Source organism: Salvelinus fontinalis, chromosome 30 (assembly GCF_029448725.1).
Source record: "Salvelinus fontinalis isolate EN_2023a chromosome 30, ASM2944872v1, whole genome shotgun sequence".
Classification (NCBI taxonomy): Eukaryota; Metazoa; Chordata; class Actinopteri; order Salmoniformes; family Salmonidae; genus Salvelinus; species Salvelinus fontinalis.
Window position 1 is genome coordinate 24,051,495 of NC_074694.1, and position 26,151 is coordinate 24,077,645.

A 26,151-nucleotide genomic window follows, 5' to 3' on the forward strand; every position below is an offset into this window, starting at 1 on the left:
AACAGAAGAGTACCTCCTAAATGTGTTACTGGAATGTCATTCTCATCCTCTCTCAGCTCAAGTCTCTCTCTCTCTCTTCCTCCACTATATTTAACAGAAGAGTACCTGCTAAATGTGTTACTGGTATGTCATTCTCAGCCTGTCTCAAATATACCCTCACCCTGTAGTCTGTCCTTCACTATAGTTATCTGAAGAGTGCCTCCTCAATGCAGTATAACAGTATCACGTAACTCTATACTGGTGTTGATGTGCCATTCTCAGTCTTCTTCGCCCTGTATTCGTTTCTTCTCTTCCCCAGCTGTGGTTGTCTGAAGAGCAAGTGGCCCTGCCTCTACATTGACCCTGACTGCAGCAGGTGGTCCGGGGGTGGACGTGAGAGAAATAATATTGTGAATGAAAGGTCAGGGTGTCGGACGTACTGACCATTAGCTTTTCTCTACCCCGTTCTGCTGAGTCATTGGATTTGACAGTTTAGTCATTTAGCAGATGCTCTTATCCACAACGACTTACAGGAGCAATTAGGGTTAAGTGCCTTGCTCAAGGGTACATCGACCGATTTTTCACCTAGTCCGCTTGGGAATTCGAACCAGCAACCTTTCGTCATGCAGTGCGTCCCAAATGGCACCCTATCCCCTATATAGTGCACAACTTTTGACCAGGTTATTGCACTAGTAGTGCACTCTATAGGGAATAGGGTAACATTTGGGATGCATACATGGAGTACAAGTCCTCAGGGAATGACTAGTAATGTGGGCGGCAGTTGAAGGAAGAGCCCTACAGTAGAGGCCTGTACTGTAGTTCCTCCTCTCTGTAATCGCTTAGTTATCACCAGACCGCTATCGTCCGTGTTAACCAAGGCTGTTGGCTATAGAAGCTTGATTCTAATTTCAGGGAGCTACACTGTGATGACCTGCAGCTTATGTGTTTGCGTTTTGCCGTTTTGTTTTCGATTGTATTGTTCGTCTTCATGTGTTGTTTAAATCTCTTTCTATTTGTCTGTATTTGTATTGTCTTTTGTATGCTTAATGATACTGTACGTGTTAATGTACACAGAGCCACACACAAAATGTCGACATGGGAATAATAAAGTAATTATCTTATCTTATGTAAGCATTGGTTGGATGGACTATAGGCTAACCTTACATGAACCAGCCCATAGCTATAACATGAATAATACTAGCATGTAAGCTTTGGATGTAGTCTTAAACTGTATTTGAAGTCTCGTGCTAGCTACTGTATATGTAGAATGAAAGTCGTGTGATAAAGACTCAATGTAACCGTCCATAAACCGGCCTGTAGCTTTAATATATAAATAAAAATTCCTGTAAGTATTGCTATGTGAGAGTCTGGCATGAAAGAGCTTGTAAACCTTCCATAAACCGGACCGTAGCTTTAACATTATTAATACTATTGGAGTTGCTTTAAGCTGTAATCCTGCTGGCACACAAAGGTTATCTGAGGTACAAAATAAACAGCATTTGGGGCAGAGTGGAGAATGAGAGAACCATAGGCTAATGAGTGTTCTTAGAAGATCAGCTCCTCCCTCTGTGTGTGTTCTGTGTGTTACCTTAGTGGGCTAATCCCCCTATGGGTGTAATGACACACACACACACACACACACGCACCCACCCACGCACGCACACACGCGCACACACACACATACACACACACACAAGCGGCTGAGTTAATGGAGCTTGTACGGTGCTGCTGTCAGCAGCCTCTATTTTCAGTCTGAGCTGAATGAACACAACACCTCCCAGTGTTTCACACTCACATCTGGGCAGTGTTGTTTAGACAACCATCCAACCAGACAGGCTTTAAGTGGTACTGTAGTAGTTACTGTAGCAGTACTGCAGTAAGCATAGTAAGGTACTGCAGTAAGCCTAGTAAAGTACTACAATAGGCCTAGTAAGGTACTGCAGTAGTTACTGTAGTGGTACTGCAGTAGGCCTAGTAAGGTACTGCAGTAGTTACCGTAGTGGTACTGCAGTAAGTCTAGTAAAGTACTGCAGTAAGCCTAGTAAAGTACTACAATAGGCCTAGTAAGGTACTGCAGTAGTTACTGTAGTGGTACTGCAGTAGGCCTAGTAAGGTACTGCAGTAGTTACCGTAGTGGTACTGCAGTAAGTCTAGTAAAGTACTGCAGTAAGCCTAGTAAGGTACTGCAGGAGTTACTGTAGCAGTACTGCAGTAAGTCTAGTAAAGTACTGCAGTAAGCCTAGTAAAGTACTACAATAGGCCTAGTAAGGTACTGCAGTAGTTACTGTAGCGGTACTGCAGTAGGCCTAGTTATGTACAGCAGGAGTTACTGTAGTGGTACTGCAGTAAGTCTAGTAAGGTACTGCAGTAGGCCTAGTTAGGTACAGCAGGAGTTACTGTAGTGGTACTGCAGTAAGTCTAGTAAAGTACTGCAGTAGGCCTAGTAAGGTATTGGAGCGGTACTGCAGTAGGCTTAGTAAGGTACTGCAGTAGATACTGTAGTGGTACTGCAGTAAGTCTAGTAAGGTACTGCAGTAGGCCTAGTTAGGTACAGCAGTAGTTACTGTAGTGGTACTGCAGTAAGTCTAGTAAAGTACTGCAGTAGGCTTAGTAAAGTACTGCAGTAGGCCCAGTAAGGTACTGCAGTAGATACTGTAGTGGTACTGCAGTAAGTCTAGTAAGGTACTGCAGTAGGCCTAGTTAGGTACAGCAGTAGTTACTGTAGTGGTACTGCAGTAAGTCTAGTAAAGTACTGCAGTAGGCCTAGTAAGGTACTGCAGTAGATACTGTAGTGGTACTGCAGTAAGTCTAGTAAAGTACTGCAGTAGGCTTAGTAAGGTAATGCAGTAGATACTGTAGTGGGCATACTCTTTTGTCCACTAGTGTGCCCAAGTGAATAAAGAGTTGTTTTTTTGTCCTTCATCCATAGCATGTTGCAGAACAAACACCATTACAATATAAAATGCTCATTCTTTTTAAACGTTTATTTATCCAGGAAGTCCCATTGAGGGGACAGAGAGATCTTGTGCTGCTTGGTTCATGGCAATGTGAATTATGTGAATACAATGTGAATTATGTGAATACAATGTTAATTCTGTGAATACAATGTGATTTTTGTGAATACAATGTGAATTATGTGAATACAATGTGAATTATGTGAATACAATGTTAATTCTGTGAATACAATGGGAATTCTGTGAATACAATGTGAAGTCTGTGAATGCAACGTGAATACTGTGTAACCTTGAATTAATAAAGGTGAATACTGTAGATGACAATGGTGTGTTTACAGTAAAGGGGAATGCTTGTTGTCGTAGCGACCTTGAGGGCTTCGCAAGGTGTCTCTGCAAGTGCAGGGCCTTCGGTGTAAATGTGTGATTTATAGCGACAGTCTCCAAACTTGCACTCCATGGAACAAGCATTCCTGAAATGTACTGGCGCATTGCACAACTCAAAGGGCATGCCATTGAATTCAAACACACCAACAGGGGGGGGGGGGGGGGGGGGGGGTTATACAGGTGAGTGTGAATGACTGATAGACATTATTGTAACACCTTGCTATCAACACCTTTTCTCATTGTTTATCATTCATGTATCGTTCATGTACCTAATTAAGATGAGCATCGGTATGGATATTAATTTCATATTTACATCTCATCTGTTTGCACAAAGCCTAGCTTGTTTCTGAATGGACTGTCATATTTAAAATGAGCCTTCCTCTTTCATATGCACACATTGAATTAGAATCTAAATTAATACATTTTGCAGGAAATTTTCTTTTTGATAATGTTTCTAAAGCCCTGGCTTTACAAAGACTGTCTGAGGGGAATAGAAATGACATCTTTGATTAATGTCTTGGTCTGTTTCACACACACTACCACAATACCACACTACACACTACCACACTATCAGATTCTCACACACACTACACACTACCACACTACCACATTCTCACACACACACTATCACACTACCACACTACCACATTCTCACACACACTACACACTACCACACTACCACATTCTCACACACACACTACCACACTACCACATTCTCACACACACACTATCACACTACCACACTACCACATTCTCACACACACTACACACTACCACACTACCACATTCTCACACACACACTACCACACTACCACATTCTCACACACACACTATCACACTACCACACTACCACATTCTCACACACACACTATCACACTACCACACTACCACATTCTCACACACACACTATCACACTACCACACTACCACATTCTCACACACACTACACACTACCACACTACCACATTCTCACACACACTACACACTACCACACTACCACATTCTCACACACACACTACCACACTACCACATTCTCACACACACACTACCAGACTACCACATTCTCACACACACTACACACCACCACACTACCACATTCTCACACACACTACCACACACTACACACTACCACACTACCACATTCACACACTACACACTACCACACTACCACATTCTCACACACACACACTACCACACTACCACACACTCACACACACACTACACACTACCACACACACACTACCACATTCTTACACTACACACTACCACATTCTCACACACACACTACACACAACCACACTAGCACATTCTCACACACACACACTACCACACTCTCACACACACTACCACACTCTCACACACACACTACACTACCACATTCTCACACACACACTACACACTACCACATTCTCACACACACACTACACACTACCACACTACCACATTCTCACACACACACACACACACACACACACACACACACACACACACACACACACACACACACACACACACACACACACACACACACACACACACACACACACACACACACACACACACATTACCACACTACCACATTCTCACACACACACTACCACACTACCACATTCTCACACACACACACACTACACACTACCACACTACCACATTCTCACACACACACACTACCACACTCTCACACACACACACTACCACACTCTCTCACACACACACTACACTACCACATTCTCACACACACACTACACACTACCACATTCTCACACTACCACACTACCACATTCTCACACACACACACACACACACACACACACACACACACACACACACACACACACACACACACACACACACACACACACACACACACACATTACCACACTACCACATTCTCACACACACACTACCACACTACCACATTCTCACACACACACACACTACACACTACCACACTACCACATTCTCACACACACACACTACCACACTCTCACACTCTCACACACACTACCACACTCTCTCACACACACACTACACTACCACATTCTCACACACACACTACACACTACCACATTCTCACACTACACACTACCACACTACCACATTCTCACACACACACTACCACATTCTCACACACACACACACACACACACACACACACACACACACACACTACACACTACCACACTACCACATTCTCACACACACACTACAAACTACCACATTCTCACACACACACTACACACTACCACACTACCACATTCTCACACACACACACACACACACACACACACACACTACACACTACCACATTCTCACACACACACTACCACACTACCACATTCTCACACACACACACACACACACACTACACACTACCACATTCTCACACACACACACACACTACACACTACCACATTCTCACACACACACTACCACACTACCACATTCTCACACACACACTACACACTACCACATTCTCACACACACACACACACACACACACACACACACACACACACACACACACACACACACACACACACACACACACACACACACACACATTACCACACTACCACATTCTCACACACACACTACCACACTACCACATTCTCACACACACACACACTACACACTACCACACTACCACATTCTCACACACACACACTACCACACTCTCACACACACACACTACCACACTCTCACACACACACACGACACTACCACATTCTCACACACACACTACACACTACCACATTCTCACACTACACACTACCACATTCTCACACACACACACACACACACACACACACACACACACACACACACACACACACACACACACACACACACACACACACACACACACACACACACACACTACACACTACCACACTACCACATTCTCACACACACACTACCACACTACCACATTCTCACACACACACTACACACTACCACATTCTCACACACACACTACACACTACCACACTACCACATTCTCACACACACACTACCACACTACCACATTCTCACACACACACACACACACACTACACACTACCACATTCTCACACACACACACACACTACACACTACCACATTCTCACACACACACTACCACACTACCACATTCTCACACACACACTACCACACTACCACACTACCACATTCTCACACACACACTACCACACTACCACATTCTCACACACACACTACTCACGGAGACTGTCTCAAATATATAGTGCACAACTACCTGCATCCGCATATAGATATTTATTTATAAGCTCATTTGCCGAGTGGATTTGCCTACTGCCATCCATCATGCCGTCACTCTGCCTGGCTGGTAAGGGCCTTCCTAGCTGCCACACGGAGCCTGTACTGCTGTACTGTAGGAGAGCTGCAGTCCCAGGGATTACACTGCTGCTAGTGTAGGTTTCCCACACTGTATATCTTTTTACTAGTATCTGGTTATCCTCAATGTAGACTGTGTGTGTTTGTGCGTGTTTCAAGTTTTATTAGTCGTATACACAGGATACACATGGTATACACCGTCCAATGAAATGCTTGCTTGAAGGTTCCTTCTGGGCAATGCAACAACAATAAGAAATAATAAAATATAAGAATACGAACAAAAGATAAACGACTCAGTAGAATAGAATAAACATTTTAGCATAATTATTTTACAGGAAAGTACAATTTATTGTCCAATATTTATACTTGTTTTGGGGAAGGGGTGATTGGGGGGCAAGTGTTTACATACACTTAGGTTGGAGCCATTAAAACTCATTTTTCAACCACTCCACAAATCTCTTGTTAACAAACTATAGTTTTGGCATGTCGGTTAGGACACCCACTTTGTGCATGACACAAATACATTTTCCAACAATTGTTTACAAATAGATTATTTCACTTATAATTCACTGTATCACAATTCCAGTTGGTCAGAAGTTTACATACATTAAGTTGACTGTGCCTTTAAACAGCTTGGAAAATTCCAGAAAATTATGTCATGGTTTTAGAAGCTTCTGATAGGCTAATTGACATCATTTGAGTCAATTGGAGGTGTACCTGTGGATGTATTTCAAGGCCTACCTTCAAACTCAGTGCCTCTTTGCTTGACATCATGGGAAAATCAAAAGAAATCAGCCAAGACCTCAGAAAGAAAATTGTAGACCTCCACAAGTCTGGTTCATCCTTAAGAGCAATTTCCAAACACCTGAAGGTACCATGTTCATCTGTACAAACAATAGTACGCAAGTATAAACACCATGGGACCACGCAGCCGTCATACCGCTCAGGAAGGAGACGTGTTCTGTCTCCTAGAGATGAACGTACTTTGGTGCGAAAAGTGCAAATCAATCCCAGAACAACAGTAAAGGACCTTATGAACATGCTGGAGGAAACAGGTACAAAAGTATCTATATCCACAGTAAAACGAGTCCTATATCGACATAACCTGAAAGGCCGCTCAGCAAGGAAGAAGCCACTGCTCCAAAACCGCCAAAAATTAGCCAGACTACGGTTTGCAACTGCACATGGGGACAAAGATCGTACTTTTTGTAGAAATGTCCTCTGGTCTGATGAAACAAAAAGAAAACTGTTTGGCCATAATGACCATGGTTATGTTTGGAGGAAAAAGGGGGGCTTGCAAGCCAAAGAACACCATCCAACCGTGAAGCATGGGGGTGGCAGCATCATGTTGTGGGGGTGCTTTACTGCAGGATGGCATCATGAGAAGGGAAAAGCTTGTGGATATATTGAAGCAACATCTCAAGACATCAGTCAGGAAGTTAAAGCTTGGTCGCAAATGGGTCTTCCAAATGGACAATGACCCCAAGCATAATTCCAAAGTTGTGGCAAAATGGCCAAGGACAACAAAGTCAAGGTATTGGAGTTGCCATCAGAAAGCCCTGACCTCAACCCTATAGAAAATGTGTGGGCAGAACTGAAAAAGTGTCTGAGCAAGGAGGCCTGCAAACCTGACTCAGTTCCACCAGCTCTGTCAGGAGGAATGGGCCAAAATTCACCCAACTTATTGTGGGAAGCTTGTGGAAGGCTACCCAAAACGTTTGACCCAAGTTAAACAATTTATAGGCAACGCTACCAAATACTAATTGAGTGTATGCAAACTTCTGACCCACTGGGAATTATTTCGTCAATAAATAAAAGATGAAATAAATCATTCTCTCTACTATTATTCTGACATTTCACATTCTTAAAGTGGTGATCCTTTCTGACCTAAGACAAGAATTTTTTACTAGGATTAAATGTTGGGAATTGTGAAAAAAACTGAGTTTAACTGTATTTGGCTAAGATGTATGTAAACTTCCAACTTCAACTGTATCTCTGTGGGTGTGTGTGTGAGTGAGTGAGTGAGTGAGTGAGTGAGTGAGTGAGTGAGTGAGTGAGTGAGTGAGTGCATGTATGCTAAGGTGCAGAGTGTCAGTGCAGTTGGTCAGTCCAGTTCAAGTGTTCAGTAGTCTGATGGTATCAGACTTCATGCGCCGATACTGTCTGACAGTAAGGGAGAGAACAGCTCGTGGCTGGGCTGTGTGGGATCCCTGATTATGCTCAGGCACGATATCGAGTAGATGTCCTGGATGGGTGGGAACACAGCCCTAGTGATGTACTGGGCTGTCTTCACCACCCGCTGGAGGGCCTTGTGGTCATGAACGGAACAATTCCCGTACCAGGCCATGATGCAACCGGTCTGGACACTCTCCATGATGCAGAGGTAGTATTTGGGGAGGCCCTAAGGCGGCATGCCGAAGTTCTTCAGCCGCCTTAGGAAGTAGAGACACTGTTGCTCCCTCTTGACAATGGTGGTGGTGGTGGTATTGGTCCATGTCAATTCCTCAGTGATCTGGACAATGAGGAACTTAAAACTACTGTGTGTGTGTGTGGTGTGTGTGTCTCTTACCCAATGCTGAGTCATTAATTGCTCTAAACACTACCCTACATGCAGGACTGTTCTCAATAGTATAGTACTGTATATCATGGTGCTGGTGGGGCTTCTCTGTGAGTGAGTCCTCTCCCACTCCTCTCCTGGCTGTGACTCAGTAGGGCTTCTTGTCACTGTGGCCTCTGCTGCCTGGCTCTGTGCTGCCTAGCTCTCTGCTGCTTGGCTCTGTGCTGCCTGGCTTTGTGCTGCCTGGCTCTGTGTTGCATAGCTCTCTGCTGCCTAGCTCTGTGCTGCCTGGCTCTGTGCTGCCTAGCTCTGTGCTGCCTGGCTCTGTGCTGCCTAGCTCTGTGCTGCCTAGCTCTGTGCTGCCTGGCTCTGTGCTGCCTAGCTCTGTGCTGCCTGGCTCTGTGCTGCCTGGCTCTGTGCTACCTGGCTCTGTGCTGATTGGCTCTGTTACTTCCTCTGTTCGGCTGGGGAACTGAGTCGGGTTAGTAAACTTCCTCTTCCATACTGTACTGTACACTGACAGTGGTATTCAGTAGGCTGGTATACTCTATCTCGTATCACTCCTCAGCCCTCTGTGTTCGCCTGACCTGAACCCTGAGCCAACTCAACAGTGCTGAGTTGTTCTTGCTGTACTCCAGTTGTTGTGAGGCATCGTCAGAGGGGCAGATGTTTCAACCGCCTCTTGACATGCAGCCTGGCCCAGTTCTCGGTCTGTATGTACACTACAGACAGTAGCTTCAACCTGTCATGACAGAGAAAAGGGTGAACAGTCACAGTATCTTAAGGGCATGCCACATAGTTCTATTTTCCTAAATGTTTCTGTTGAACCAAGTCTTCAGTATTGGGTAATAGACAGACAATGTGATAAGCTAGGTATATGTGGCTGAGAATTGTGGAGTTATTTTGCATAATTGTCCAACACCAGCCCTTTAGGGGAGTGAGAGCCCACACTCAGTGGAGCGAGCGAAAAGCTGCTTAGAATATGTCATGGGATTCCAGCTAAGCTAGCCTATTAAATGAACACCTGTTTAGAATGGGGATCAGTTTCCTCTTGAACTGCATTGTCTTACGTCAGATGGCGTCTCTCAACCGAACTGTTCAGTTTGTCATACATTTGTGTAACAGATAGACATCTCTGTAGTGGTTATCCTATGACGTGTACATCCCTGGCTAGCGTAATATTGCATCATAACATTGCTTGTGCAGCACATGGGAATGTGTGAAACTTCCTCCTCAGCCTAAAGTGTCCCGCTTGTGTCACCTCATTAGCTAGCTTTTGAGGTGACGTGATCGGTTAAGACACTTGAGGAGGGCGGTCACGTGTGTTTGTGAGGCAGAGGTTCTGAGTTTGCGCCAAATCGGGAGGAATTGGTACTGGCTAAGCAAGCAGCGTGACGTCCTTTACACTGGCATAACATTCAAGTTCAGAATGCGTCGCCATTACATTCGTCTATAAAACTGATCCAGTGTACACCTGACTTGAGGAAGTCCCCTGTTATTCCATTATTTTCTGTTGTATTTTATTCTATGACATTCTATTCTATTCTAAGCCAAACAGATTTGTCACATCCGCCGCCCCCAAATTTGTAACATTCTAACATTTTCGACACCTTTCCTGTTATGTGGAAGTGATCTGTTGACAGGTTGGCTGTCGGAGTCGGGTGTGAATACATTCCCAAAATGGATGTATGTCATTTGCATTCTTGCTGTGATTGCGTCACTAGGCATGCTGACAGACATTTGCATTTGTCAGTGCTGTTACGTTTAGAGAGGATGATTATTCAATAGAAGTCTATGAGGATGTTTGACATTCTGTTCTTTGTTATACTGTAAGTATCATCTTTAACTCCCGATACTTTTAAATGCCCAAGGAATGTGGTTAGTGGTTTTGGTATCGTAATATATAGGACTAATGTATAGGAAGTGTTGGCTTGGTGTTCTGTATACTATATGACACTGTAACAATCCTGTTTCTCTTGAGCTAAAGTTGTACCTGTGACCAAACTCAAATGAGCGACTTGGAAAAGCTTTGCTGCGTGTTAGTCATTTCAATGTGCCGACGCAATCTCATAAGCTCTCTCTGTCTGTCTCCCCCTCTCTTTTCTATAATTTGGGTGTTCTGTGTCACTGTGTGTGTGTGTTGTCTCCTTCTATATATATATATGTGTGTGTGTGTGTGTGTGTGTGTGTGTGTGTGTGTGTGTGTGTGTGTGTGTGTGTGTGTGTGTGTGTGTGTGTGTGTGTGTGTGTGTGTGTGTGTGTGTGTGTGTGTGTGTGTGTGTGTGTGCATTCTGCTCCCAGCCCCCCTGCGGAAAGCAAAATTTGTGGAGAGCCCTCGCATTCCACAATCAGAGCTTGGCTCCCCTATACACAACTCCTGCACTGCCAAGAACCACGGCCTGGATACATACTGTCCCGGTAAGTCTGCTATGCTCCTCAAGTCCCCACAGCTATGGCCTTGTTTGTTTTTCAATGTTTTTACTTTGGTATGTTTTATAGTACGATCTGTCCATCTCTCTGTGTGTGTCTGTCCGTCAGTCCGTCTATCTGCATGTGAGTGAGTGCAGGTTGAATGTGTGTGTCAGAGCTAAGCAGTGTTCGGTTCTGTCTTTCACTGCATATTTTACAGGCACTGCACATAGCTAAGGTCATTAGTTGAATTGCTTTCCTTACGCTCCCCTTTCAGCCTTTCTAGTTCGCTGTCACAATCTAATCCTCTCCCTCGCTTCCTCTCTCTTTACCTCTCTCCCTACGTCTACCACTCTCCCTCGCTTCCTCTCTCTTTACCTCTCTCTCTACGTCTACCACTCTCCCTCGCTCCCTCTCTCTCTACGTCTACCACTCTCCCTCGCTTCCTCTCTCTTTACCTCTCTCTCTACGTCTACCACTCTCCCTCGCTCCCTCTCTCTTTACCTTTCTCTCTACATCTACCACTCTCCCTCGCTCCCTCTCTCTTTACCTTTCTCTCTACGTCTACCAAACTCCCTCGCTTCCTCTCTCTTTACCTCTCTCTCTGCATCTGCCACTCTCCCTCGCTCCCTCTCTCTTTATACCTCTACCACTCTCCCTCGCTCCCTCTCTCTTTACCTTTCTCTCTGCATCTACCACTCTCCCTCGCTCCCTCTCTCTTTATACCTCTCTCTCTACGTCTACCACTCCCCCTCGCTCCCTCTCTCTTTACCTTTCTCTCTACGTCTACCAAACTCCCTTGCTTCCTCTCTCTTTACCTCTCTCTGCATCTACCACTCTCCCTCGCTACCTATCTCTTTACCTTTCTCTCTACATCTACCAAACTCCCTCGCTTCCTCTCTCTTTTACCTCTCTCTCTGCATCTACCACTCCCCCTCGCTTCCTCTCTCTTTATACCTCTCTCTCTGCTTCTACCACTCCCCCTCGCTCCCTCTCTCTTTACCTTTCTCTCTACGTCTACCACTCCCCCTCGCTCCCTCTCTCTACCTCTCTACCTCGCTCGCTCCCTCTCTCTTTACCTCTCTCTCTACATCTACCACTCCCCCTCGCTCCCTCTCTCTTTACCTCTCTCTCTACATATACGACTCCCCCTCGCTTCCTCTCTCTTTACCTCTCTCTCTACGTCTACCACTCCCCCTCGCTCCCTCTCTCTACCTCTCTCCCTCGCTCCCTCTCTCTACCTCTCTCCCTCGCTCGCTCCCTCACTCCTCTCCCACACCTCGTCTTTGGCTTCTGTTTAGATCACAGCGGACCTTTCCTCTGTAGTCCTGCAGAGAGTCCAGTTCCCTCTCTCCATCCCTCCCCAATCCATCCCCCTCTTTCCCACCACGGGAGGAAATCATAAACTTGGGTCAATCAAGGATAGAGCAAATAAATTCAAATGTGTTTTTTTCTGTATCGATTTTTTCATCTTTCCTGCAATCTGGTCTGTAAGTGCAGACACTGAGAATAGCTCCATATAGCTTGGTAATATCTCCTGACATTTGTGTTGGTGTACAATCTGCCTATATGGATTTGACTCAGATGAACACTAATCAATGGATGAAGACGTGAATAAAAGTTTGATAGTCATCTCAATATGACAGACAGAGCACTTCACACCGTGTCCATCTGCCAGTATCTCCAAAACCTTCGCTTTATGCGTGTGTTAAGTAGATTCTGATATCTGCACTCTAATGTTGTAGTGAAGAGCTTGATGTTGCGTTGAATCTGCAACATAATCTGTATCAACAAGAAAAGACTGTCTGGTAGTAGTTAGTTAAATGTGATGAAGGCATGCTGTTAGTACTGTGTGCTGTTAGTACTGTGTGAGAGTACTATGGATTGATTTGAACAGGAATTCTGCTCAGTAGGGAAAAGCCAAGAAAAGATGAGCTTTGGCCTCCCACATGGAACGAATGGCAGACGCGTTAGCTTTTATCAAGAGGTCTTAGGGAACGTGTAACAGCCTGATTATGAGTTTAACATCTGAACTTAGGACAGAATACCAGACCATAGTTCCCGCTCTGCCGTGTGTGTGTGTGTGTGTGTGTGTGTGTGTGTGTGTGTGTGTGTGTGTGTGTGTGTGTGTGTGTGTGTGTGTGTGTGTGTGTGTGTGTGTGTGTGTGTGTGTGTGTGTGTGTGTGTGTGTGTGTGTGTGTGTGTGTGTGTGGACGACCAATCGGCATAGCCTCCACTGTTCTTTTACTGTACAGTGTACAACCCATTCTACTGTACCGTATGTGAACAAGTCCTCTTTGAAGGCAGTAGCCATAGAGATCCGATTACATTATAAATTATTCTAATTCCTAATTCTATGGTAGTAGCCATGTAATAGTATTCCAGCGGCCCTCCTCTGCTGTGGCAACTGGTGGTATGTGTAGATGTGTGGGGGAATGTGGGGGCTTACTTGGCTTAACCCTCCTGTCTCACCTCACCTGTAACCCCTGATCTGCTGTGGTATGGGTGTACAGGGCTGGGGCTCCCATGCCTGCTCCACACATGGACAGCTCCTCTTTCCTCCTTCGGCACGAGGCAGGCAGATCCAAAAATCAAGTCAAATTGTATTTGTCGGGCCTCCCGGGTGGCGCAGTGGTCTAGAGCACTGCATCGCAGTGCTAACTGCGCCACCAGAGTCTCTGGGTTCGCGCCCAGGCTCTGTCGCAGCCGGCCGCGACCGGGAGGTCCGTGGGGCGACGCACAATTGGGCTAGCGTCGTCCGGGTAAGGGAGGGTTTGGCCGGTAGGGATTTCCTTGTCTCATCGCGCTCCAGCGACTCCTGTGGCGGGCCGGGCGCAGTGCGTGCTAACCAAGGGGGCCAGGTGCACGGTGTTTCCTCCGACACATTGGTGCGGCTGGCTTCCGGGTTGGAGGCGCGCTGTGTTAAAGAAGCAGTGCGGCTTGGTTGGGTTGTGCTTCGGAGGACGCATGACTTTCGACCTTCGTCTCTCCCGAGCCCGTACGGGAGTTGTAGCGATGAGACAAGATAGTAATTACTAGCGATTGGATACCACGAAAATTGGGGAGAAAAGGGGATAAAAAAAAAAAAAAAAAAAAAAAAATTGTATTTGTCACATGCTTCGTAAACAACAGTTGTAGACTAAGAGTGAAATGCTTACTTATGGGCCCTTCCCAACAATGCAGAGAGAAAAATAATTACACAAGGAATCAATACACAATGAGTAGTGATAATTTGGCTATATTCATGGGGTACCAGGGCCGGAGTCAATTCCATTTAAATTCCAGTCAATTCAGAAAATAAACCAAATTCCAATGACACATTTTCCTAATTGAAAAGCATTGAGGATAATTGCCATTGGAATTTCAGTGTACTTCCTGAATTGACGGGAATTGACCCTGACCAGTACCGAGTTGATGTGCAGGAGTATGAGGTAATTTAGGTATACATATACAGTGTATTCGGAAAGTATTCAGACCCCTTGACTTTTTCCACATTTTGTTACATTACAGCCTTATTCTAAAATTGTCACGCCCTGACCATAGTTTGCGTTGTATGTTTCTATGTTTTGTTTGGTCAGGGTGTGATATGAGTGTGAATTCTATGTTGTATGTCTAGTTTGTCTGTTTCTATGTGTTTGGCCTGATATGGTTCTCAATCAGAGGCAGGTGTCAGTCGATGTCTCTGATTGGGAGCCATATTTAGGTAGCATGTTTTGTCATTGTGGGTTGTGGGTGATTGTTCCTGTTCCTGTGTTCCTGTGTCTGTGTCTAACCATACAGGACTGTTTTGTTTTCGTTCGTTTCACTTTGTTGTTTTGTTCAGTGTTCATTTTGCTTTATTAAAATATGGACACTTACCACGCTGCGCATCGGTCCTCCGATCCTTCCTACTACTCCTCCTCAGAAGAGGAAGAAGTCGAGCGTTACAGAATCACCCACCACCAAAGGACCAAGCAGCGTGGTAACGGGCAGCAGCAGCAGCAGCAGCAGCAGCGGTTGAAATCGCAGGACTCCTGGAACTGGGAGGAGATTCTGGACGGCAAGAGACCCTGGGCACAGGCTGGAGAATATCGCCGCCCTCGTGAAGAGCTCGAAGGCAGCTAAAGCCGAGAGGCGGTGGTATGAGGAAGCAGCACGAAAGCGCGGCTGGAAGCCAGAGAGGCAGCCCCAAAAATGTATTGGGGGGAGGCACACGGGGAGTGTGGCTAAGTCAGGTAGGAGACCTGAGCCAACTTCCCGTGCTTACCGTGGAGAGAGATGGTCCGGGCAGGCACCGTGTTATGCGGAGATACGCACGGTGTCTCCAGTACGTGTGCATAGCCCGGTGCGGTACATAGCAGCGCCTCGTATCGGCCGGGCTAGAGTGGGCATCGAGCCAGGTGCCATAAAGCCGGCTCTACGCATCTGGTCTCCAGTGCGTCTCCTCGGGCCGGGGTACATGGCACCAGCCCTACGCATGGTGTCCCCGGTTCGCCAGCACAGCCCAGTGCGGCCTATTCCACCTCGCCGCACTGGCATGGCTACGGGGAGCATTCAGCCAGGTAGGGTTGGGCAGGCTCGGTGCTCGAGACCTGCAGTGCGCCTCCACGGTCCGTTCTATCTGGTGCCTCCTCCACGTACCAGGCCTCCAGTTCCAGCACCTCGCATGAGACCTACAGTGGGCCTCCAGGGTCCAGTATGCCCTGTTCCTCCTCCCTGCACTCACCCTGAGGTGCGTGTTCCCAGCCCGGTACCACCAGTTCCGCCACCACGCACCAGGCCTACAGTGCGCCTCCAGGGTCCAGTATGCCCTGTTCCTCCTCCCCGCACTCGCCCTGAGGTGTGTGTTCCCAGCCCGGTACCACCAGTTCCGGCACCACGCACCAGGCCTACAGTGCGCCTCGGCAGGCCTGAGCCGCCCTCCTGTCTAGCGCCGCCTGAGCCGCCCTCCTGTTTAGCGCCGCCTGAGCCGCCCGTCTGTCCTGAGCCACCTAAGCCGCCCGTCTCTCCTGAGCCGCCTGAGCCGCCCATCTGTCAGGAGCCGCCTGAGCCGCCCTTCAGTCAGTAGCCGCCTGAGTCGCCCTTCAGTCAGGAGCCGCCTGAGCCGTTCTTCAGTCCAGAGGCGCCTGAGCTGCCCTTCAGTCCGGAGCTGCCCTTCAGTCTGGAGCTGCCCCTCAGTCCGGAGCTGCCCCTCAGTCCGGAGCTGCCCTTCAGTCCGGAGCTGCCCCTCAGTCCGGAGCTGCCTTTCAGTCCGGAGCTGCCCTTCAGTCCGGAGCTGCCTTTCAGTCCGGACTGAACCTGAAAGAGGTTTTTAGACATTAAAATACTGAAATATCACTTTTACTTAACAGTCTGATGGCCTTGAGATAGAAGCTGTTTTTCAGTCTCTCGGTCCCTGCTTTGATGCACCTGTACTGACCTCGCCTTCTGGATGATAGCGGGGTAAACAGGCAGTGGCTCGGGTGGTTGTTGTCCTTGATGATCTTTATGGCCTTCCTGTGACATCGGGTGCTGTAGGTGTCCTGGAGGGCAGGTAGTTTGCCCCCAGTGATGCGTTGTGCAGACCTCACTACCCTCTGGAGAGCCTTACGGTTGTTGGCGGAGCAGTGGCCATACCAGGTGGTGATACAGCCCGACAGGATGCTCGCGATTGTGCATCTGTAGAAGTTTGTGAGTGCTTTTGGTGACAAGCTGAATTTCTTCAGCCTCCTGAGGTTGAAGAGGCGCTGCTGCGCCTTCTTCACAACGCTGTCTGTGTGGGTGGACCAATTCAGTTTGTCCGTGATGTGTACGCCGAGGAACTTAAAACTTACTACCCTCTCCACTACTGTCCCGTCGATGTGGATAGGGGGGTGCTCCCTCTGCTGTTTCCTGAAGTCCACAATCATCTCCTTTATTTTGTTGACGTGATTATCCTGACACCACACTCCGAGGGCCCTCTGAGGACGCGGCTGGGGATGCCATCTGCAGTGAAGGAGAGTCGGCAGGTTTTGGTAGCGGGCCGTGTCAGTGGCACTGTATTGTCCTCAAAGCGAGCAAAGAAGTTATTTAGTCTGTCTGGGAGCAAGACATCCTGGTCCGCGACGGGGCTGGTTTTCTTTTTGTAATCCGTGATTGACTGTAGACCCAGCCACATACCTCTTGTGTCTGAGCCGTTGAATTGCAACTCTACTTTGTCTCTATAACGACGCTTAGCTTGTTTGATTGCTTTGCGGAGGGAATAGCTACACTGTTTGTATTCGGTCATGTTTCCGGTCACCTTGCCCTGGTTAAAAGCAGTGGTTCGCGCTTTCAGTTTCGCGCGAATGCTGCCATCAATCCACGGTTTCTGGTTTGGGAATGTTTTAATAGTTGTTGTGGGTACGACATCGCCGATGCACTTTCTAATGAACTCGCTCACCGAATCAGCGTATTCATCAATGTTGTTGTTGGACGCAATGCGGAACATATCCCAATCCACGTGATCGAAGCAGTCTTAAAGCGTGGAATCAGATTGGTCGGACCAGCGTTGAACAGACCTGAGCGCGGGAGCTTCTTGTTTTAGTTTCTGTCTGTAGGCTGGAAGCAACAAAATGGAGTCGTGGTCAGCTTTTCCGAAAGGAGGGTGGGGGAGGGCCTTATATGCGCTGCTGAAGTTTGAATAACAATGATCCAGGGTTTTACCAGCCCTGGTTGCGCAATCGATATGCTGATAGAATTTAGGGAGTCTTGTTTTCAGATTAGCCTTGTGAAAATCCCCAGCTACAATGAATGCAGCCTCAGGATATGTGGTTTCCAGTTTACATAGAGTCAAATAAAGTTCGTTCAGGGCCATCGATGTGTCTGCTTCGGGGGGAATAAATACGGCTGTGATTATAATCGAAGAGAATTCTCTTGGTTGATAATGCGGTCGACATTTGATTGTGAGGAATTCTAAGTCAGGTGAGCAGAAGGACTTGAGTTTCTGTATGTTGTTTTGATCACACCACGTCTCGTTAATCATAAGGCATAACCCCCCCGCCCCTCTTCTTACCAGAAAGATGCTTGTTTCTGTCGGCGCGATGCGTGAAGAACCTTCGCACCAGTCTGAGGTACTGAGCGCTCTGGAGCAGGTTTTCATCAAGGATCTCTCTGTACTTGGCTCTGTTCATCTTTTCCTTGATCCTGACTAGTTTCCCAGTCCCTGCCGCTGAAAAACATCCCCACAGCATGATGCTGCCACCACCATGCTTCACCGTAGGGATGGTTCCAGGTTTCCAACCAGGTTTCCTTGTTGCACTGGTACCGTAGCGGAGAGAACAGTATATATCTTGGGTGGATGGAGTCTTTTGACAAATTTTAGGGCCTTCCTCTGACACTGCCTGGTTTTGAGGTCCTGGATGGCAGGGAGCTCGTCCCCAGTGATGCACTGGGCCATACGGACTACCCTCTGTAGCGCCGTGCAGTCAGATGCCAAGCAGTTGCCATACCAACCGGTGATGTAGCCAGTCAAGATGCTGTCAATGGTGCAGCAGTATAACTTTTTGAGGATCTGAGGGCCCATACCAAACCTTTTAAGCCTCCAGGGGGGGAAGAGGCATTGTTGTGCTTTCTTCACGACTGTGTTGGTGTGTGTGGACCACGTTAATTCCACGGACGGCCGGGGGAGAAACCGATGCGTCTGGCCGTCTGCACAGGAACACATTCCTTCTCGCTGTCCGCCACGCCGCCAGATAGTTGCCATGTCAACCATCTGTCTCTCCCCAGGAATCTGAGCGAAGGGGACTAAGAGAAGGAGAGGGGGCAAAAACACAAGCGCTCGCTATATATTCAAATTCTGTAGGAGGAGTGTAGACTGATTGATGTCTTACAGACAAGGAGGAATGCTTGGAGTTCCACTGAGGGCTAAGGGCATGTTTGTAAGGACCACTTTACTGTGTCTGAGTTCTGAGGGTCATATAATGTGTAGTGTGATTACTGCAGTCGACTGTGAGTGCATTGTTGTTTATGTAGAATGCATGAATTACATAGTAAACACCATCCCAATGGCAGCCTTTCACCTTGGTCTAATGGTCTAAACCTCTCAGGTCTGTTTACCTGTCGGTCTGGTCTGACCAGTCAGTCAGAGAGAGGGGAGGGGAGGGATGGCAGGGAGAGAGGGTGGGAGACCTGGGTTGTATTCATTAGTGCAATTATTTAGTAATGAAAACAAGTTTTTCTTATTGGACAAGTTGAGGTAGGTAGGTCCCTGTTTCAGCCCGTTTGCTTCCGTTTGGTTCCTTTTGAATACACCCAAAGAAAGCAGCTGTTCTAATCTACAGTGTCTCACCACTGTTTAGTTGAACACCATCACCTTCTGTCAGCTGTCTTTCTTTGACGTTCCCATGACCACATCAAACACCCATACACCACACACAGCAGAGAGAAACCAGCTCTTCAGCTGAGATCAACATGTTACCCAGCAACACCCCACCCATAACAAAGTAGTCCACCAGCTGCAGTATCAGGTATTAGTTTAATAACAACATCCTGGTATTGTACCCTCATGACCAGACCAGAGCAGGATCTAAAGAAATATAAACAGTAATGAGGACAGTGAAACCTCCAGCATTGCTAGAAGTGTCTTCTATATTATCATCATATCAAATTACTGTAGTTTCAGAGGATATTCAGTCCCTCTCCAATATAGGTGTGTACATGCCAGTAGACAGTGTGAGTAGAGTGATTCAAATATACTATTTCTCTCTTGCTCTCCCTCTATCGCTCTCTTTCTCCCTCTCTCTATCTCTCTATCTCTCTCTCTCTCTCTCCCTCTATTGCTCTCTCTCTTAGAAACAGACACACAGACACGTACACATACACACACCCTGCCCTCACACAGGTGAGGGGCGTATTCACTTACCTCATCCAAACACAACGCTGACTGTGTGGGATGGGAACAATAATAAATCCTTACAGGCATGTCATGTCATGGCTAGAAGGGGTTGGCTGTCTCAACGCCAGTGTGTCCAGTTCAGTCTCAATCTCAGGGGAGCTGATGCAAAGCTCTGCTCTCAGGGGTGGTTCAGGTAGAGACTGTTTCTTTTTTCTACTCTACTAGGTTTCTACTCTACTCTACTCTATGCCTTCTTGCATTTGTATTCTCTTTGTGATTTTGTGATTTGTACTGAACATTTTTCAGCAGGAGAATATGAAGCTAACATGTTCAGGTGTTGCACATTTTTCTGAGTTGGGGCTTGAACAGGTTAGGAACATTTATCCAGCAGTTTGTTCCTCGCTTTGATGTGAATCTTTTCATTTTCATGTGCTAGACTGCTCCTTCTATAGTCTATCCAAGGTGTGGTTGCCTTCCAGGTCAAGAGAGTTGGTTGACTCTGTTTTACTTGTTTTACACTCACAAACACACTCCTTCTTTCTCCACTCCCTCTCTCTGTATTTCTCTCTCTTCCCCCGCCCCCTCTCTCTCTCTTTGTCACTTTCCCCAATACTCTCTCTTTCCCCCCCCCAACTCTCTCCCTCCTCTCTCTCTGTAGGGGAGTCAAGCGGGGAGCTGGGGCCCCCTCCGTCGGTGGATGAGGCAGCCAACACATTAATGACGCGCCTGGGCTTCCTGTTGGGAGACGAAACTAGTGAGGGGCCAGACGGAGAACATTACAGCATGGACGAACCAGACGACAGACAGGTGTGTGTTTGGCCATCCCACAATGCTAACCTCTCCTCTCTCTACTGCTTCCGCTCTGAGAGGAAAACCTCTCTCCCTATTTGTGATATCTTGAGAATCCATTTGGTGTTTCTGTATTTCTGATTCAATTTGAGAAAAACACATACCTGGGATGTGATAACTTCTCTTCTATCTGACAGTTTGATGAGCTCCTTGTCGAATCAAATCACATTTTATTGGTCACATACACATGTTTAGCGAGTATAGTGAAATGCTTGTGCTGCTACTTCAAACAGTGGAGCAATAGTGGAGTGGAGCCCTTGGCATTTTTCCTGTTTTGTTGCCTTACAACCTGGAATTAAAATGTATTTTTGGGGGGATTGTATCATTTAATTTACACAACATGAGGATATACCACTTTGAGGTTGCAAAATATTTTTTATTGTGAAACAAACAAGAAATAAGACAAAAAAACAGAAAACTTGAGCGTTCATAACTATTCATCCCCCCTCCCCTGCCCCAAAGTCAATACTTTGTAGAGCCACCTTTTGCAGCAATTACAGCTGCGAGTCTCTTGGGCTATGTCTCTATAAGCTTGGCACATCTAGCCACTGGGATTTTTGCCCATTCTTCAAGGCAAAACTGCTCCAGCTCCTTCAAGTTGGATGAGTTCCTCTGGTGTACAGCAATCTTTAAGTCATACCACGGATTCTCAATTGGCTTTGACTAGGCCATTCCAAGACATTTAAATGTTTCCCATTAAACCACTCGAGTGTTGCTTTAGCAGTATACTTAGAGTCATTGTCCTGCTGGAGGAAGGTGAACCTCCGTCACAGTCTCAAATCTCTGGAAGACTGAAACAGGTTTCCCTCAAGAATTTCTTCAATTCTGACCAGTTTCCCAGTCCCTGCCGATGAAAAACATCCCCACAGCATGATGCTGTCACCACCATGCTTCACTGTGGGGATGGTGTTCTCGGGGTGATGAGAGGTGTTGGGTTTGCTCCAGACATAGCGTTTTCCTTGATGGCCAAAAAGCTACATTTTAGTCTCATCTGACCAGAGTACCATAAGTTTTGGGAGTCTGCCACATGCCTTTTGGCAAACAACAAAACGTGTTTGATAATATTTTTCTTTAAACAATGTCTTTTTTCTGGCCACTCTCCCGTAAAGACCAGCTCTATGGAGTGTACGGCTTAAAGTGGTCCTATGGACAGACACGCCAATCTCCGCTGTGGAGCTTTGCAGCTCCTTCAGGGTTATCTTTGGTCTCTTTGTTGCCTCTCTGATTAATGCCCTCCTTAACTGGTCTGTGAGTCTCTTGGCTGGTTTGTTGTGGTGCCATATTCTTCCATTTTTTAATAATGGATTTAATGGTGCTCCGTGGGATGTTCAAAGTTTCAGATATTTTTTATAACCCAACCCTGATCTGTACTTCTCCACAACTTTGTCCCTGACCTGTTTGGTGGTGCCTCTTGCTTAGTGGTGCCTCTTGCTTAGTGGTGTTGCAGACTCTGGGGCCTTTCAGAACAGGTGTATATATACTGAGATCATGTGACAGTTCATGTGACACTTAGATTGCACACAGGTGGACTTTATTTAACAAATTATGTGACTTCTGAAGGTAATTGGTTGCACCAGATCTTATTTAGGGCCTTCATAGCAAAGGGGGTGAATGCATATACACGTACTACTTTTCCGTTTTTTATTTTGTCGAATTTTTTGAAACATATTATTTTTTTCATTTCACTCAACCAATTTGGACTATTTTGTGTATGTCCATTACATGAAATCCAAATAAAAATCTATTTAAATTACAGGTTGTAATGCAACAAAATAGGAAAAACGCCAAGGGGGATGAATACTTTTGCAAGGCACTGTAATAAGTATTCTAACTATTCCACAACAACTACCTAATACACACAAATCTAGGTAAACAAATGGAATATGAGAATATATACATATAAATACAGTGGGCTCCAAAATTACTGGCACCCCTGACTGGCAATGCACAAACAATACTTAAAAAATAACAGAAACAATATAATTATAGAGAAACTCAAAATACCAACATGTGAGAAATACTGTACTTTATTAATGTTTCAATGGAACCCACCAAAATTATACAATTATTTAATACAAAATAAAGTTGACCAAAATCAAGGCTTCATAATTATTGGCACTCCTCATTTAGTACTTAGTGCAACCACCTCTGGCAAGGATAACAGAATGGTCTTTTCCTGTAATGTTTGACAAGGTTAAGGAACATATTTGGAGGGATTTTGGACCATTCCTCTATGCAGATCCTTTCAAGATCCTTCACATTCTTGGGTTTGCGCTTATCAACTGCCCTCTTCCACTCAGCCCACAGGATTTCAATTGGATGGAGGTCTGGCGACTGAGATGGCCATGGCAGAACATTGATTTTGTTGTCACAGAACCATTTCTGTGTGGATCTTAAGGTATGTTTTGGGTCATTGTCTTGTTGGAAAGTCCACATATGGCCAAGTCCCAGCCTTCTGGCAGAGGCAACCAGATTGTCAGCCAAAATTACCTGATACTTGGTGGAATTCATTATGCCATCAATCTTAACCAGTGCCCCTGGATCTCTGGAGTTAAAACAGAACCAAAACATCACTGACCCACCACCATATTTCTCCATGGGTATGAGGTGCCTCTCCTTGTATGCATCTCTGTTTCGACGCCAAACATGCCGATGCCTTATCTGGCCAAAACGTTCAATTTTGGTCTCATCTGACCAGAGCACCTTCTTCCAGTCATAATTTAAATGACGTTTGGCAAACTCCAAGCGCTTGCGTCTGTGTCTTGGGGTCAGAAGGAGCTTTCTTCTGGCAACCCTTCCAAAAAGCCTGTGGTTGTGGAGGTGGCGTCTGATGGTGCTTTTTTAAACCGGGTGACCCCAAGACGCCACCAAGGCCTGCAATTCTTTCACAGTGATTCTTGGGGATTTTGTTGCTTCTCTCACGATCCTCCTCCCTATCCTGGGGGGCAAAATGTATTTGCGTCTTCTACCTTTGAGGTTTTCAACTGTTCTATATCTTTAGAATTTTTAAATAATTGCCCTGACAGTGCTCAGCGGTATATTCAATCGTCTGTGGATCTTCTTGTAGCCATTATCAGATTTATGAAGGTCTATGACCATCTGCCTCTTTTGAACTGCCAGTTCTTTTCTTTTCTTCATGGTGTTGGATGACAAAGGGATACCTTTACCTTGTTTACCTTTACCTTTACCTTGTTTACCTTTACCTTTACCTTGTTTACCTTTACCTTGTTTACCTTGTGTTACCTCATTTTGATACCCTAGTGAAACAGGAAGTGATGTAATGGCTGAATATATTTCCTTAACACTTAGATAAACTTAAATAAGTGGAATTTAATAATATTTAAGGGTGCCATTAATTGTGAAACCTTGATTTGGAGGATTTTTTATTAAATCAATAAATGATTTTGGTGGATCCATTGAAACATTAATAAAGTACAGTATTTCTCACATGTTGGTATTTTGAGTTCATCTCAAATATATGTATATATATTTTTTGTTTCACCTTTATTTAACTAGGCAAGTCAGTTGAGAACAAATTCTTATTTACAATGACGGCCTACGAACAGTGGGGTAACTGCCTTGTTCAAGGGCAGAACAACAAATGTTTACCTTGTCAGTTCGGGGATTCGATCTAGCAACCTTCTGGTTACTAGTCCAACACTCTAACCATTAAGCTACCTGCCGTTTAAGTATTGTTTGTGCATTGCCAGTCAGGTGTGCCAGTAATTTTGGAGCCCACTGTATATGGATGAGCGATGACCGAGCAGCATAGGCAAGATGCAATAGATGGTATAAAATACAGTAGATACATATGGGATGAGTAATGCAAGATATTTAAACATTGTTAAAGTGGCATTATTGAAGTGATGAGTGATCCATTTATTAAAGTGGCCAATGATTTCAAGTCTGTATGTAGGCAGCAGTCTCACTGTGTTAAGGATGGCTGTTTAACAGTCTGATGGCCTTGAGATAGAAGCTATTTTTCAGTCTCTCGGTCCCAGCTTTGATGCAACTTGGTGCACCTGCTGTTTCGGTTAGTTATTATTATTTTATTTCACTGTATAGCCCCCAGTCCCGCTCAAAATGCCTTAGATAGCTCTTTTGACCCCCCACACATGCGGAGACCTCACCTGGCTTAACCTGTCTAGGGTCAGCGTGGCGCTAGCGGCACACCCCCCCCCCCCCCCCACTGAAAAACCAGTGCCGCGAAATTCAAAAAAAATATTTTTTTTAAATATTTAACTTTCACACATTAAAGTCCAATACAGCTAATGAAAGACACAGATCTTGTGAATCCAGTCAACATGTCCGATTTTTAAAATGTTTTACAGGGAAGACACAATATGTAAAGATGTACATCTATTACCTAAAAACACATTAGCATAATCCACCATCTTTTATTTGTCCACCAACACCAGTAGCCATCACCAATTCGGCTAAACTAAGATATTTATAGCCCCTAACCAACAAAAAAACTCATTAGATGACAGTCTGATAACATATTTATGGTATGGGATAGGTTTTGTTAGAAAAAAGTGCATATTTCAGGTAGATGGCATAGGTTACAATTGCACCCACCGTCACAAATGGAATAGAAAAACTACTTAGAGCAACGTGTTTACCTACTTACTAATCATCAAACATTTCGTAAAAATACACAGCATACACGAATCGAAAGACACAGATCCTGTGAATACAGACAATATTTCAGATTTTGTAAGTGTCTTACAGCGAAAACACAATAAATCGTTATATTAGCATAGCACATAGCACATAGCAGCCCAGCATTGATTCTAGCCAAAGTGAGCGATAAAAGTCAACATCGCCAAAAGATATTAATTTTTTCACTAACCT

At 45.6% G+C, this 26,151-nt stretch overlaps 1 protein-coding gene across 10 annotated transcripts in view; it reads left to right on the top strand.

The window, feature by feature from the left end:
• tanc2b (tetratricopeptide repeat, ankyrin repeat and coiled-coil containing 2b) overlaps positions 1 to 26,151 on the top strand; it is a 252,008-nt gene that overhangs the window by 169,707 nt on the left and 56,150 nt on the right. For 8 of the 10 annotated variants that reach the window (XM_055890105.1, XM_055890107.1, XM_055890106.1 and 5 more), the window contains 2 exons: positions 11,529 to 11,645; positions 21,107 to 21,255. In XM_055890105.1, coding sequence (XP_055746080.1) covers positions 11,529 to 11,645; positions 21,107 to 21,255 — 266 coding nt within the window. The remainder of the gene's footprint in view (positions 1 to 11,528; positions 11,646 to 21,106; positions 21,256 to 26,151) is intronic. The other 2 variants (XM_055890110.1, XM_055890114.1) reach the window with 1 other exon arrangement.